This window comes from Podarcis erhardii (assembly GCF_964252035.2).
Source record: "Podarcis erhardii genome assembly, chromosome: 16".
NCBI lineage: Eukaryota > Metazoa > Chordata > Lepidosauria > Squamata > Lacertidae > Podarcis > Podarcis erhardii.
Genome location: NC_138514.1, coordinates 30749147 through 30764918, shown reverse-complemented (window position 1 = coordinate 30764918; position 15772 = coordinate 30749147). Strand labels below are relative to the sequence as shown.

At 39.6% G+C, this 15772-nt stretch overlaps 1 protein-coding gene across 1 annotated transcript in view; it reads left to right on the top strand.

The window, feature by feature from the left end:
* The window catches only part of PAFAH1B1 (platelet activating factor acetylhydrolase 1b regulatory subunit 1), a 57798-nt gene that overhangs the window by 11264 nt on the left and 30762 nt on the right, over nucleotides 1–15772 (top strand). The window contains exon 2 of the mRNA XM_081843599.1: nucleotides 13787–13997. Coding sequence (XP_081699725.1) covers nucleotides 13966–13997 — 32 coding nt within the window. The 5' untranslated portion in view covers nucleotides 13787–13965. The remainder of the gene's footprint in view (nucleotides 1–13786; nucleotides 13998–15772) is intronic.

Sequence of the window (15772 nt, the reverse complement as noted above, 5' to 3'; positions counted from 1 at the left end):
TTAAATATTATATTTAAAAACTGCAGAATTAACTTCAGGAATTGTTTTCTGCATTAGAGTGAAATACCAAGCATGTTAACTTAGAAGCAAGCCCTACCCTGAGGTCCAGCGCCAAGGGCCTTCTGGTGGCTCCCTTGCTGCAAGAAGTGAGGTTACAGGGAACCAGGCAGAGGGCCTTCTCGGTAGTGGCGCCTGCCCTGTGGAATGCCCTCCCAGCAGATGTCAAGGCAATAAACAACTATTTTACTTTTAAAAGACAACTGAAGGCGGCCCTGTTTAGGGATGTTTTTAATGTCTGATGCTGTATTGCTTTTAATATTCAGTTGGAAGCCACCCAGAGTGGCTGGGGAAACCCAGCCAGATGGACGGGGTATAAATAAATTATTATTATTATTATTATTATTATTATTATTATTATTATTATTGCTGCTGCTGCTGCTGCTGCTGCTGCTGCTGCTGCTGCTACTTTGTCTAACATCCAATTAAGTTTACTTCAGGATTGCAGCTTTCAAGATGTGGGATCAGGCCTTTAATAGGACATATGCAGATGGGATGGAGAATAAAAAAATGCTTTTTTAAGTCAGAGGCAGTATGCCACTAACTACCAGTTGCAGAAGAACAGCAGACAAAAGTTACTGCCATCATGTCCTGCTTGTAGGCTGTGCAAATCACCTGGTTGGTCACTGTGGGAAACAGGAACTAGATGGACCTTTGATCTGATCTGGCAGAGCTCAGGTTCTTTAAAGAAATACGACTTTAATCAAACCATTCAGTCACCCTTTACATGAATTCAGAAGAGACTGACCAGTGTTTTCCTTAAATGAAGCCACCAGTTTTCTCCAGGTCCAAATCATTGTGTTGGTGCTTGGTATTTGTGTCCTCATCAAAACTTAGAAGAACAGCAGCTAGCCAGGATGCTTAGTGCCATTTCCCTTTGGAAGATGACAATATCTTGCTCCCCTCTCCATGTTTGAAAATACTTAGTTATGTATTTGCATTTTTATATCATGTTTATGAGAGGGACCCAGTTTTAATGCTAATTTTTAAGCATCTGGAGTTTTTTGCACAATGAGACCACTCATATTTTACTGTGTTTTTCTGCATCATTGTTTTGGGTCAATATGCCTTCAAAACTACTGTGCCAAAATACTACCCACCCACCCCGGTCCTTATATTGTGAACAGGAACTTATGACAATTCTGTGTGAGTGTTTAAAAGGGGAGAAGTAAGATTACTTTTTAAAAAAATAGCTTCATCATTGCTTACAAGAGATCAAGGTTTTAGTTTAGTTCCTAGTAGAATTGGGATCTAAAGCAGCATTTACATTTATGTACATGAAATACTGAATTCATTAATGGGATCATAATGGAAAAGCAAAAGGGAGAAGGAGGTGCAGGTGCTTGAAAGTAAACTTTGTGAACATTTTTTACAGAGAATTCTTGCTTAAAGGAGCAAAATCCCTTTACCTCATAACTCATAAATGCTAGTGAAACAGATATACCAAATCCATGATGGGAGAGTTGCTTGTCTTGATGGATAATTTTTTTTACAAAGGAAATATCCTGTAAATTCTCCCTGAGCAATTGACAACTTGATAATCTGGTCCCATCTCAAGAGAACCTCAGAGAGATTCTTGTAAAAATGGGTTGAAATAAAGGTGATGCATAGTCTGACACTACACATACTTACTCTGAAGTAGCCTTTCTCAGTTCAGTGGCTCTTAACCCCAGGTTGTTATGTACAATATTGCTGTCTTAGGGTTGTTGTTTTTAAATGACACCTTTAGTGGAAACCAAGGTGGAACTACAGTGGCCAATGAGGACTAATGGTACATTTGGGTATTGAGCAAGCTTTGTAATACTGGATTCTTTAATAACACAAAAACATATCAGTGTTGCAGACAACTAACCATCCTAAATTTGTATGTTACTTTATATTCTTGAAAATGTTTGCATAACTAACATTTCTTGTTTGGTGAAATATTTTGTTTGGTCCAGGTTGAAAAGACCCCCAGTTTTGAAATAGAAATACAATAGCCTTCTAGAAAGCTAAAAACTTGGGACAAATAGAAACTAACTTCTCAGCTTTTCATGTGCTGTTTCTTCTACATGATGTTCAACTGAGGCAGTCAAGAAGCAAGAGCTGAACAAGTTTCCAGAATGCACCACTGATCCAAATACCTGATGTTAGTCTCTGGTTTGAAAACATTTTTCCAGCACAGAATTTAACACACACACATCAAATTAACATCTACTTTTTATATTTGAATTTCAATTGGAAAACCTTTTTCTTTTTATCTAGCTTAATTTCTATAGGTGGACTTGAATTTTTAAATTGATAAGAATAATGTGTGGAAAGTGATCCCATGAGATGGTTGATTATTTTCTGTTACCCTGTTCTAATTCTGAAAACCTTTAACTCATTTCTTAAACTGTGCAAAATCTGCACATGAATTTTAAGTTGATTTCTTGTATAGCAGTGAGTGATAGTGGGATACTACATTAATTTTTAGTAGTACAGTGGTACCTCGGGTTACATACGCTTCAGGTTACAGACTTGGCTAACCCAGAAATAGTGCTTCAGGTTAAGAACTTTGCTTCAGGATGAGAACAGAAATCGTGCTCCGGCGGTGCGGCAGCAGCAGGAGGTCCCATTAGCTAAAGTGGTGCTTCAGGTTAAGAACAGTTTCAGGTTAAGTATGGACCTCCGGAACGAATTAAGTACTTAACCCGAGGTACCACTGTACATCTCTGTATGTTACTTGTGAAAAATGTCTGCTGTTTGGTGGCATAACTGAAAACATAATATTCTGCCTCTTGCACTTGTAGTATCTCTCTGCATAATGCCTGTGCCATGAAGACAGAAAATAAGATTTAAAAATGTACACAGGAAGCTGCGTTTAAAGAACCGATCCTAGTTAGGAACTTTGGAAGGAGACTGAGAACAAAGCACATGGGAAGAAAAAACGGCCAGATCAAAAGCATTTCAGCCATCTTGACACTTTAGTACCCAGTCAGGCCTTCCTTACAACAGACTGAGCAGTATTGACTTTATCCCAATAAGTTGCTTTTTGAGCAAAACATTCAAGCAGGCTATAGAATTACTACCAGGTGCTCTTTATAGCTTTTCCATTGTGCTTGAAACTTTAGTAGAGTGGGCTAGAGATTTACTTTTTAAAGGACTTGGTCTGGGTCCCATGCTGGCTCTGGGACCAGTACAGCAATATACCCCTTTCAGCAACCCTGCCAACTACTCTGATGGATCTTGAATAATAGAATCTGAGTTGGAAGGGACACTCGGGATCATCTAGTCCAACCCTTGGCAATGCCAGAATAGGCAGCTGTCCTTTACAAGGATAAAACCTGCAACCTTGGCGTTATCAGCACCACGTGCTAACCAACTGAGTTATCTAGCTGCCAAGACAGAGGTTCCCAAACTGGTCTGTGGACTACCAATGGTCTGCGATCTTCATTCAGGTTCTCCACAGTGTGCCTGTGGATTTCCAGTTGAAGCTGGGAGACAGCAAATCCATCCCATTAAGTATTCATATGGATATTTAATTGTACTGAATTGCTTTTTAAATTTCTTCTATTGTATTTTACTATATTAGAATTTGAATTCTATGGAATGCAATAAAATACAATATCTAATACTAAATAAATAAATACACAGTTAAAAATCATACAGACTCTAGCACAGTTCATTACAATTGCTAAAATGGGCAAAATAAATAATTAGCAAGTGGTTTGTGGAGAAAAGAAGTTTGTAAAACACTGCTCTCAGTGGTGCTTTCAGGGCAGGACTTTAAGACAAAAGTTTGGGGCCCTACTCAACAGAATAAGAAAGAGGGACCCCCAAGCACCTAAACAATCTAGTATTAGGTCGAAAGCTTAACAAACTGGCAGTAAAGGCCATCTCACCCCCCAAGGTAAATATTAATCCCTATAGTCCTCTCTGAAGTGAGTTTTATAAACATACTTTTTATGTGTTATGAGCAGGCAAGGCAGATAAAATGTTCCTGCTACACTTGGACATTTGTTTTCAACTTTCCCGTTGTTTTATGGTAGTGGTCAGCAATCAAACCTTTGACCGCTTTGTTGGCACTCTTTGCTGTACTTTTATCTATATGAAAGATTAAGTTCGTGTATTAATATCAAAAGTGAAAGATGAAACAGCTATAACTGAAATGAAGATAGCCAGAAGTAGGTGGATGTGTTCTTGTGACTGTTGTACATCTCTTTTAGAAAGAGAAAAAGAATAAGAGTAAGAAATAGCAGCACAAAGGCTGGATGAACACTTTTCTTACTGAACTCCTTAACATAGAATTGTTCTGGTATATATAATTAAGCTGGACAGGTTTAAGAGACATCATGTAGCTTAAAAAAGCACTAAGAAATACATGGTTGGATTTAAAAAATGTTTCCGTTTTAGACACCTCAGAAAAGCACTCGCCACAATAAACATTAATTGGGGAGGACCAGGTGAATTTCCAAGTGGCTCTCCATGGCTGGTGCTGTAGGGGTTGAATGGAGAGCAAGTAAAACCAAAGGCGATACAAATCAGTCTTTTTATTGGAGAATTTTTATGACACACATATGCACAGCCCAGTATTATGAGCTCGAATAAAACCTGCGTAAGACAAAACAAGCTTATTAAAAAAACGTAACAATAGCCTGTTGGATCAGGCCAATGTCCCTTCTAGTCCAGCATCCTGTTCTCACAGTGGCCAACCAATTTCCTATGGGACGTCTGCAAGCAGGACCTGAGCGCAATAGTACTCTGCCCACCTAAATGTCATCTGGTGTTAGCGTTCTTTGTGTTGGGGTTTTTTTATATATAGAAATACAGTGTGTGTGCATGAGTGCTGTTAAGTAGATGGGAGCAGTAATGTGCAGAGGCTTTATATATAGATTGCCCACGCATGTGGGGAAATGGGTTGTGTGTCTTTGATTTTGTTGCTGGAATAGACACTTAAATGGATCTGTTTGTGTATATCCAAGGCTCAAATTGGTTTTGCTCAAAAAACACAAAAGGCAGCTTGACTCATGCTGATATCTGGTAAATGCTGTTAGACTACACTGCTTTCTTTTAAACAGTTTACTCTTGAATTTATCCTAGCATGGGCATCTGAATCTTGGTTGCTTCCAATCTTGATCTTTTGACCCCTACTCTAGCCTACCACTTAAAATACCACATCTGCTCTTGCAACAGAATGTATGTATTTCTGCTGGCGAGAGTTCAGCTGATGAAACATGTCACTGGTAACATAAACTGCTTTACACACCTCATGAAACCATGAAAGTTCTTTATATGATTTTAGAGCTGGTTTGAGCAGGGATGTTGAGCCTTAACTTAACTGTTGGTTAAGACCTTTTAAACATGGAAAAACAGTTTTGGGCCCTTCACCCCATCTACAAAAAAGGATACAAATTTGTCAGCTGTTTTTTGTTTAGCCAAGCCTATGCAGATATGCCAGTGTGCATTTTCTTATGTAATTTTAGCCTCTATTTTTAATGCTTGATTTTATTTATTTATTTAAGAAACTTGTTTTAACATTGATATTTATTAGGTATCCCGATGTATATATTTCTTATAAACAGCTTAGAGGCTTTATTTACAATTAAATAGCAAACAAATAATGTTGCTAAAATTACGTCACAAAGCATATGTAAGTGTATGCCATCTCTTGCTAACATAGCAGAGGATGCAATCAACATACAGTGCACTGCACCCTTAAAATCCTCTTGACACCCCTGGTACTTGGCTGTATTATGATGAAAATATTTATAGGATAAATTAGCTGTGTTTGGATCTTCTTATGGAAGGTGGTATGAAAATTGGTAATAACATCCTAGCTATTCCAACAGGAATACAACATTTCCCAGGAAAAATTGTAAGGTGCGCACTTATTGTCCAAGCCAAGGTTTCATTGAGTAGGTTTTTAGAAATTTTATTTGATCTTGCTGTTTCCGTATTTATATTTTAGCTTGGATGTGTTGTAACTACTCCAGGCCTTTGGGACAGCGTAGAATAAAAACCTAAAACAAGCTTGGGTATGAATGCTTTTTGACATTTTGAATTTTTTTTTGATTGGTTGCATTTTTATTACACTTCTCCCATAGGGGCAAGTGGCTGATACATATTTTTTTTTCTAGTTGAAAATCTAACATCTAATTATTTTCCTCCGCTTCCTGTTGTATATGATACTCAGGTCACAAATTAAGGCTTAGCTCTGTTCATCGATTGTTTCAGGAAGTTTTTAATGTCTGTTCTAATCCTGAAGCAAAGTTCTTAACCCGAGGTACTATTTCTGGGTTAGCGGAGTCTGTAACCTGAAGCATATGTAACCCGAGGTACCACTGTATTAGTGCTGAGAAGCATTGCATTCTTGCATGGAAGCAGCTTTGGTGTCTGGATTTTTGGTGATGAATGCTTAAAAGATTTCTAACTTTCCCACACAGTAACTTTGTAAGTATGTGAGTAGTATTTGTTTTAGTATGTAGTGGTTATAATGTTGACAACCATGAATCTAGTCCTACATAAAAGTTTTCAAAAATTAAGTCACAAAAGGCGTACTAGCCTGCTTGCTTGTCCTTTAAGACACACAGGCAGTCTGCAGCATTCTTATCTTGTTTAGAGTCACTATGGTTTAGCACTATTATGATCAGGTATAGTCATCCTAGGCTATTGGGGGCTCCTTCTATCCAAACCAACCAACTGCAGTTAGCTATGTTTAGTCTCAAAACAAGCCAATTTCAAATCAGCTGGCTTTCTGAAAGTAACCCTAGTTAATGTTGACCACAGTTCCTGGTTTAAATGAAATTACAATCTACACTGAACTAAAAGCAGAAGCAAAAATTTCTGCTCCTGCAGTGCTGCTCATGAAAATTGAAGGGGAGCATGTGTACCTGGGAGGAGGCCAATTTTTTCCCCTGTGGCATTAAGCCTCTGGTTTAGCTTTGTGTTCGAATGTGGTTACTGTGGCAGGTAGTTCTATGGAAGTGGCAACTCTGGTGAAGCTGCACTGTCCATAAGACTTCTATCTAACCCTAGTTTGGTTGAACTTAAAAGGCAATCTACCTACTGAATGGTGCACTTGTGTGTGGATAGCCATCCATGTGGAGTAAATGCACTTTAACCAGATCAAAAGGTCAAGGTTCTTAGTCTCTCTTGGTATTAGCATATAAATAGCAGCTAATGCACCATGGTAATTCTATTTAGACACAACTGTGTGTTTCTATAATTATTAGGAAGTTCATTTGCTTTAAAGGGGAACGTTCATGTTAGAACCATCTTTGCTTCAATGCGATTTGATTCCATATAGGTTGCACATCTTCCACAGTAAGCTCTTTGTGAGGAATTTAAACAGCTATCAGATTCAGGTGAAGAAAAGCCAATAAACAATGAGTATTTTTAAACAAGGAAATTTTGTAGTTTAGAAGCGCAGTGTGATGTCACAGGAAAAAACTGATCTCTCCCTACTTCCCCACTCTGCCTACTTATTTGGAGTGAATTCCATGCACTTTGCTGTATGGGACCAGTGGTGACCAGGGAAGTAGTAAAATACAATAGATTCTAGTTGTCATACATTAGGGTTGCCATATGTGTGGGATTTCCCAGACAGGTCTGTATTTTGGGGGCCAGCACCCCTATCTATTTTTGCATTTTGGATTAAATGTCCAGGTTTGGGTTTTTATTTTTTTTTATTATGTTGTTGGGTTTTTTGTGGGGCACATTCATGCCCAGAAGGCACTGTGTCCCGGAACAGGAAGTGGGGTGGCCTGGAGTAGCCTTCCCAGGCCCCGTGCTGGTCCCGGTGGTTGCCAGGCCTTGCGCAGCTTTCCTGGGGCGGCTCAGCCTCCCATCATGAGCAGGAGGCCCAAGACAGCAAAGGTAAGAGAGGCGAAGGAAGAGGGAACAGGCCAGCGAGGAAGGGGTCAGAGGCAGTGAGGGGGTGAGCGAGGAAGATGCGGGATGGTGGGGGAGGTGTCCCGATGGTGGGGTATGTGTGGTTTTTGATCCTTGGAATATGGCAGCCCTATCACACATGGCATGCTGCTGTATTGTCCAACATTTTTTCCTCTGCCTCTGTTCATTTGATGAAAATTGCACTCTTGGGAACTTCAGAAGCTGCCTTACACTATTTCAGACCTTTGGTCCTGCTAGTTCATTACTGTCTGTCTACACTAACTGGCAGTGGGCCTTCAGGGTGTTTCTGATCAGCAGTCTCTACCAGCCCTTTTGGGAGATACTGGGAATTCAACCTTGGATGTTCTGTGCACAGAGCATGTGCTCTGCCATGGATCTGCAGCCCTTTGTACATTATATTCTATCATTGTTATTTTGAAATTCAAAACCTACGCTGGAAAAAAGCAAATGTCAGGTATCAAAATCAAACTCTTATTTCTACTTGAAACTAAATTTCTTCAAAATCAAAGCTACTTATATTGGATTTCTAGGTGCCTGCATGCTAGGCTAGAAAAAAAAATGATTCTATCTTCCAGTAAAAAAAATTGATACAGGCCTTTTGGATCTGGAAATAATTTTCAGCTCTCATTTTAGATAAGTAGCTATCTGTTAAGAAAAGACTCGAGTCCATGAACTCCCTGGCTTTCAACACCAACAGTGATGTTTTGTACTCTGTATACAATCAGATAATCCTAAAAGAAGCAGGATAGTTATTTGTAATTTCTGAGAATATATTTGATATATGTAAAAGCTGATCTCTGTACTGTGTGCTTTAGCCTTGCAGCAAGAAATGGGTCCTGATGGTAACGTTGGAGTGGACCTAGGCAGAGAGGCAGTGGCTTCCCAGTGAGTTATGTGAATGGATAACAATGTGGGCCATAGCTGAGAGGAAACAAAAACGATCTGATTTGTATTATTGTCTCTTGCTTTATAAAGGGTAGCAAACTTCCTTTCACCTAGGAAAGCCATTTTTTGTTGCGCTTTGTATGTACTTGTGCAGCTATCCTGAGGAATGATCCTATTTGAAGAGGACAAGGAAACATAGATGCACATAAGTGCCATTTAACTCACCATTGTTTTTTTAACTCAACTCGTGTTGTTTTTCCCCCAGCCACTTTACTTAGAGGCAGAAGAGGATATTTCATTTAGGTATACTGTTGTAGGGAGATTACAACTTGATTTTGATGGATCCTCGTATCTTAACCATGGTGATAATGAAATATGGAAGGTTGTGGCAGGTCTTTGAGTGCAAGGTTCTTTCCTTGGGCCTCTGACAGAGAGAAAGGAGTTCATAGAATCATAGAGTTGGAAGAGACCACAAGGGCCATCGAGTCCAACCCCCTGCCAAGCAGGAAACGCCATCAGAGCACTCCTGACATATGGTTGTCAAGCCTCTGCTTAAAGACCTCCAAAGAAGGAGACTCCACCACACTCCTTGGCAGCAAATTCCACTGTCGAACAGCTCTTACTGTCAGGAAGTTCTTCCTAATGTTTAGGTGGAATCTTCTTTCTTGTAGTTTGGAACCATTGCTCCGTGTCCGCTTCTCTGGAGCTGCAGAAAACAACCTTTCTCCCTCCTCTATGTGACATCCTTTTATATATTTGAACATGGCTATCATATCACCCCTTAACCTCCTCTTCTCCAGGCTAAACATGCCCAGCTCCCTTAGCTGTTCCTCATAAGGCATCGTTTCCAGGCCTTTGACGATTTTGGTTGTCCTCCTCTGGACGCGTTCCAGTTTGTCAGTGAGTTAAAACAGCTGATTTTGGGGGGTCCTCCCTGGCTAGGCCAAATCTAGCATGGGTTGGATTCTGTGACTTACAATAACCTCTCTAGCTCTGTGTTTAGAATGAAGGTTGAAATAGATTTGCTTCAAGGTTAAGAAGCACCTTGCAAAAAGATTAAAGAATATCACTGGATGGTGGTCTTACTCTGCTTGGCATGGAGTGCAGAATATCTGGTAGGATCAGAAAAGCTGCTTAAGCTCATAAAATTGATTTGCATCTTTTTAAAACGGCTGACTCTTCATTTTGAAAGCCTCCTTAATTTCAAATGCAGTTTATTATTCAGCAAGAGTGGCTGTTGTTCAAGACAATGTAAATCCCTTTGGAGTCAAGTAATATTGGATTCGGTTTGAGACTGTTACTCTCCCAACAAAATATTGATTTGCTGCCATTAGAATTCCAACCTCCAGCTTATAAGCATTCTTCTAGTCCTCCTCCTTCTGTAGAAAAATGAGAAATTTAGGATGATCAGATGGAATTCAGTAGGAGTAATGCATTAGTTCTTCTTAAGTGTAGACTGGTTTAATGTGCATAAATTATTGCAGACGTTCTTTCTGCTTCTGTTTCAGAATTATGATGCAGACTTCCAGACTTGCTTGTTTGTGCTTTTGGGGAAATACTTACTAGTCACAGCATTTATACCCCTTTCTTGAGAAAGAATGGCTTAAGAGTAAGTAATAAAAACAACACAGTCCCTACCTTCAGGCTTAGAATCTGAAAAGATGTGACACAAAAGAATAAAGTGATGGAGAGGGAAGAGAAAAATGACATCAGGCTCCTGATAAAAAGTTCTTACAATGACCAGCTTGAAGGGAAACGAGCTGCTTATAGTCAAAAACAAATTAGGTCTCAATGAGTCACACCATCTTGGAAGTGACTGTAATGCAGGCAGAAGTTGTTGACTTTACAACCACCTTCCCTGACAGATGTTGCCTGGGGCTGATAGGAATTGCAGTCTAAAACATCTGAAGGGCACTGTGTTGGGAAAGGCTGCCTTACAGGGTGGGGCCTGTTCAGCCTAGCTGCATAGGCCAGAACTTATTCCTCCCACTGCTGCAGGTAGGTTCTCAGGGGCCCAGTTGATACCATCATCCTCACAGCAGATAGTTGCTGTTCTTATAGGCAGTTGGTTCCAAAATCCTGGGGAGGGACCACCTGACCTGGCCTAGGTAATGAAAGCAATGAGTGGATATGGTAGATCCTTTTGGCGGTTCTTTTAAAACAGGGAGGCTACAAATGGTATCTGGTAGGAGTTTGTTTTTAATGCACTTTGACCTCTTTTCCTGGATCTAATTTATTTCGATTACCTTTGTAGCTTTGGTTGCTACTAGTGACTTGTGGCATGCAGAACTTCTTGTCAGAGTACATACATAACAACCAGGCAGTGCTTCTGGCACTGTGCAGGATGATGACACTGCTGTTTACACAGCAGCAACACCTGCAGTACTTGGATTCCTTCTAAGATCATAGAGGCAGCTCTTTGTCGGAATGGCACATCTGTCCTCACTGAGAAATGCAGCAGCGGAATGATGCCAGTTGAGAGAAGAGGCACTGTGTGTGTGTCTGTGAGGCCACAACAACAAATAATATTCTGTCTGACTTTTAAAATGATAGCAAATTGTTATCATAGGTGAAAGTCAACCCTTTATCCCAACCCATGCAAGCTCTGCTGAGAATCTTTAAATGTTCATGACTTCTCATATTTGGGGAATAAAAGAAAAGTCTGCAAAGTAGTGCTAATGAGAACTCTAATGAAGTTAGCATCTGTAAAAGAATGCTAAAATTCTCGAGGAGCTGAATTGCTTTCTGTGTGCAAAATTCCAAGAAAAATCTCAAGTGTTTCATGTTTACCAACTCTAGTTTGACACCCAAGTTTTATGAAAAACTATGTAGATACAGTAAGTGTGCAACTTACTGGCATTTAACTTGTGTGCATTCAGCTTCATGTGCTTGGTAATTTAAAAGGGGGGGGGGCAGGTGCCTGCGGAAAAAAAGACTTTGGCAATCCCACATGCCATTGAACCCAATGTGTTTTGACTACGGTATATGTAATTTTGGCTTTAGGCGAGATCCTGGAATGTAAGCCCCGCGTAAGTTGTGAGCTTACTTCACAAGCTGACTGTATGCTTAAAACAGGACACATGAAGTATCACAAGCTCATATTGAGCAGCTCTTCCTTCCTCATTGATCATTTTAAAAATAGCATTTAGGCAGAGCTTTAGGTGGGTTAGTATTATCCTAATGCATATGGGGTAAGTAAGGCCATCTAGTGAGCTCATGGCAAAGTTAACACTTGGTGTAGATACTTAAAGTTGTGTTTTCTTTTTAAAAAACCAATTTGTTGTACTGTTGCTTGAATATTACTATGCATTAAACCAATAGTTTTTTTCTGGGGGTACACGGGGGTATGCATACCCCTAAATATTTTGTCAATCTAAGTTTGGCCTCATTGAGGGGCAGGGCAGTATTTCAAAATGAGTAGAAAAAAGAGAGTATCCCTAAACATTACTTTTTTTTTAAGCAAAAAAGCACTGCATTAAACTCTTCTCCCCAAAATCCTACCTTGATACCACCAAGGAAAGTTGGTATGGACTAGTTTCATTGAGGTGTCTAGTAAACCTGTGTCTGAGTTGTACCACTTCAGTCTGGTGTTTTAAACTCTTTGCTGCACTTTATCACCTGAAAATAATTGATGATCACAAATCTCCCTTTAAAAGTTTCATTGATAGTTGTTTTTGTAGGACTGGCCTTGGAGAGGTTCTATGGATTTAGTGTGTAGCAGTTTGGCCAAGGTAACCTTGCCATTCTGGCGTCATCAAGGCTTCAGATTTCATAAGAGAGACGGTGACAACATACAAAAATAATGGAAAAATAAATGCCTTTTAATAGAATCATAGAATCGTAGAGTTGAAAGGAACCACAAGGGTAATCTAGTCCAACCCCCTGCAATGCAGGAATCTTTTTTTAACCCACAGAGGGTTGAATCCATGGCCCTGAGATTGAGTCTTATGCTCCATCGACTGAGCTGTCCTGTCTGTACCCCATAAAGTGGAGAAATCATAGCCGTTAACTCTGAGTATAGAAAGAAATGACTTGAGTTCTTGGGTCACTGATACTCTGTAACCTGCCTATTTAATCTTTTGCATGTTGAACATAGTAATAATGTTATTAGACTATTGTCTGTAGTTCACTGGGTTTTGGCTGATGAGTCATGACTTGAAACTTGCTCCCTAATTTGTATTAGTGGTGTCAATACCATTTTCAGTTTTAAAAATATTTTAAGAGGAAGAGAGAACATTTTTATTGTATAGGACTGACTGTTTTTACAGTTGTTTCTTCTGCTTGGAGACCCCTGCCTGGAACTGGTGTTCTGTGGGAAGGGAGCTAAGGGTCTCTAGCAAACTAATTTGCACCTCATCAAGTGATTAAACCAGTATAAAGCCAATAAAAAGTTTGGCATGTGTCCACAAACTGAGAGAAAGAAAGAGGATGAGGAGCAAGGTGGGCACCTGTAGTTAAAATAAAACAAAATAGTGAATTTCATATGGCAGGATGGAGCTAAAGGTTGGTCCCCATTCTAAAGGCCAACAGTGGAATTACAAAAGTATTTATTATGTTTTCTGCACTCTGCATAGTTGTTGCTTTTCTCTTTGTTATGATGGATGACAAAATTATATGCAACCCTTAATTTCCCCAGCTTCTACCAACAAGACTTGCTTTTTTGCCCAGGTATAGGATCAGCCCCTGTTTAATGTGTTTGAACTTACTGTTTTTTCTGTGTTAAATGCTTTTATGTTTTATTAACTATGTTTTATTAGCTGTGTGTTAGATGCTTTTATGTTTTATTAACTATAGGCTGTAATTGTATTTTAATAGAATATTGTACACTGCTTAAGAGTTTTTTAAAAAACTATTAAGCAGTTTATAAATGCTTTCAACAAATAAAAATAACATTTGTCTAATGAGTAGTCAGTACTTCAGTGTTGCAGAAGTTGTTCATAGCAATAATTGAACAAACTCTTGCATTTTCTAGATGGAATGAATCTTCCTTGTTGAATGCATCCTGTCTGCTTGGTAGAGTTTACTTGTGGAGACACATTGTCCTTTGGGTTGAAGCCACTTTGTGGCAGACTGAATTGTGGATCCCAGAATCCCAAGCTGCTTGACGAGGAGGAGACAGCTGAATCACGTTAACTTGACATCACAGCCACAATGGTGCTGTCACAGAGGCAACGAGATGAACTGTAAGTAGCTCGAGAATATTAATCTTACCTTGCTTTCAGTTGGCTGTTATGAATTGGACGCGATCATGTTTTCTTAACCAATTTTAAAGCTTTCTATAGGCATCTTAATCAGAATGCACTAGACATTAGTTTTAAAAAAAAATTAAAAAAAAAGATCTGGCCACAAAGCAAGAATGAAGAAATGGGTTTAGTAATTTTGTGGGATCCTCCAAATTCTGGAGCTAAGCAGTGTGCTGGCCGTGATGTTAATTTGTTTTTTGGGAGATGGGTGGGAATGGGATGAAAATTGTATTCTGGAAAAAAAAAAATCTTCCTACTCAACTTGGCAGGCTTTGTAAGCACATGTCTGATATGCTTCTGTTAACTTTGCAGCTGTGGTTGTGGGCTGTTCCACAGTTGATGCCATAGGGATATCAGGAGTGGGGCAGGTGGGAATGGCTTGGGAAAAACTGCCTTACAGGTCAAATTGGGACCCAGCTACCCCACATTCTGGAGGTTCCTTACTCATGCTACAGAAGGTCCTTACGAGAAAACAGTGGCAAGCCCAGTTCTTTTCAGGTTTATTTTTACTGCTCAGAGGACTGTCTTTGCCAAGTCTTCAATCTGGACTGAGCATTTTGTTCCTCCTGCTGCTGTTCTAATGATTGTCGATGCTGTTAATATGTATTAGAATGAAGTTTTTGTTTTATTGTAGACCATCCTTAGGGCCCTTGATTGGTTGGACATACATTCTTAATAAAAAGAAACACAGACCTGTCAGGAACCTATACAGTTAAGCCTGAGTACATTCCTGACTCCCTGCTTTTCTTCCTTAGCTGCCTGTCATTTCCCCCAGGTTTTTTATGTTGTGAGATTGTGGTCTGGAACATGAGTGTTTTGCTTGTACAATATCTAATATATTTTTATTTCTAAATATTTTCACCCCATACTTCAGCTATAGTGATAGTACTGTTTACAAACTTAATTGTTTTATTCTAACTCAGGCATAGGCAAACTCGGCCCTCCAGTTGTTTTGGGACTACAACTCCCATCAAACCTAGCTAACAGAACCAGTGGTCAGGGATGATGGGAGTTGTAGTCCCAAAACATTTGGAGGGCCAAGTTTGCCTATGCTTGTTCTAATTTGAATACCAAATTTATCTTAAAAGCTTCAAAGTTATAAATGCAGGATTAAAATGACATCTAAAATGCACAGGAAAGTAAGAAGGTCTTTCTTTACTTGCTGCTGAAAGGACAGTAAGAAAGGTGCCAGGTGGAACTTCTGCGCAGAGTGTTCCACAACAGGGGTGCCACTACTGGAAAGACCTTGGGATGGGGAAAGCACCTGTTAGATAATATATGGAGGGAGATGTTTCTTAACGTTCCCAGTCCTGACCTGCGAAGGGCTTTACAGGTCAAAACTAGCTCTTCTCAGTTGAGCCTGAAAACTGGGTAGGAACTGTTGCAGTTTTCAAAGTATGGCTATAATATACCCAGTCTCAGTCCCAGTTCCACTCTGCAGAATATGGTTTCTATATTGCTAACATAAGTTTGTGAATGGAAAAGCATAAATAATTGTAATGCTCTCTTGAGGAAGGGTTTATTTGCCATAAATGTACATCTATTGCAGTTGCTGGTGCACATTTTTCTGTATTTGGGGGTTTTTGGGCAGAGTTGGCTTGCATATTCCAAGGAGAGCATTTAGTGAGTAGAATGTGTTTGAGTTCTATTAACTGGATAAGCAAGATAAGGATTCACTGAGGCTGAGAGCACTTGCTCACAAAGGGCACAGCTTT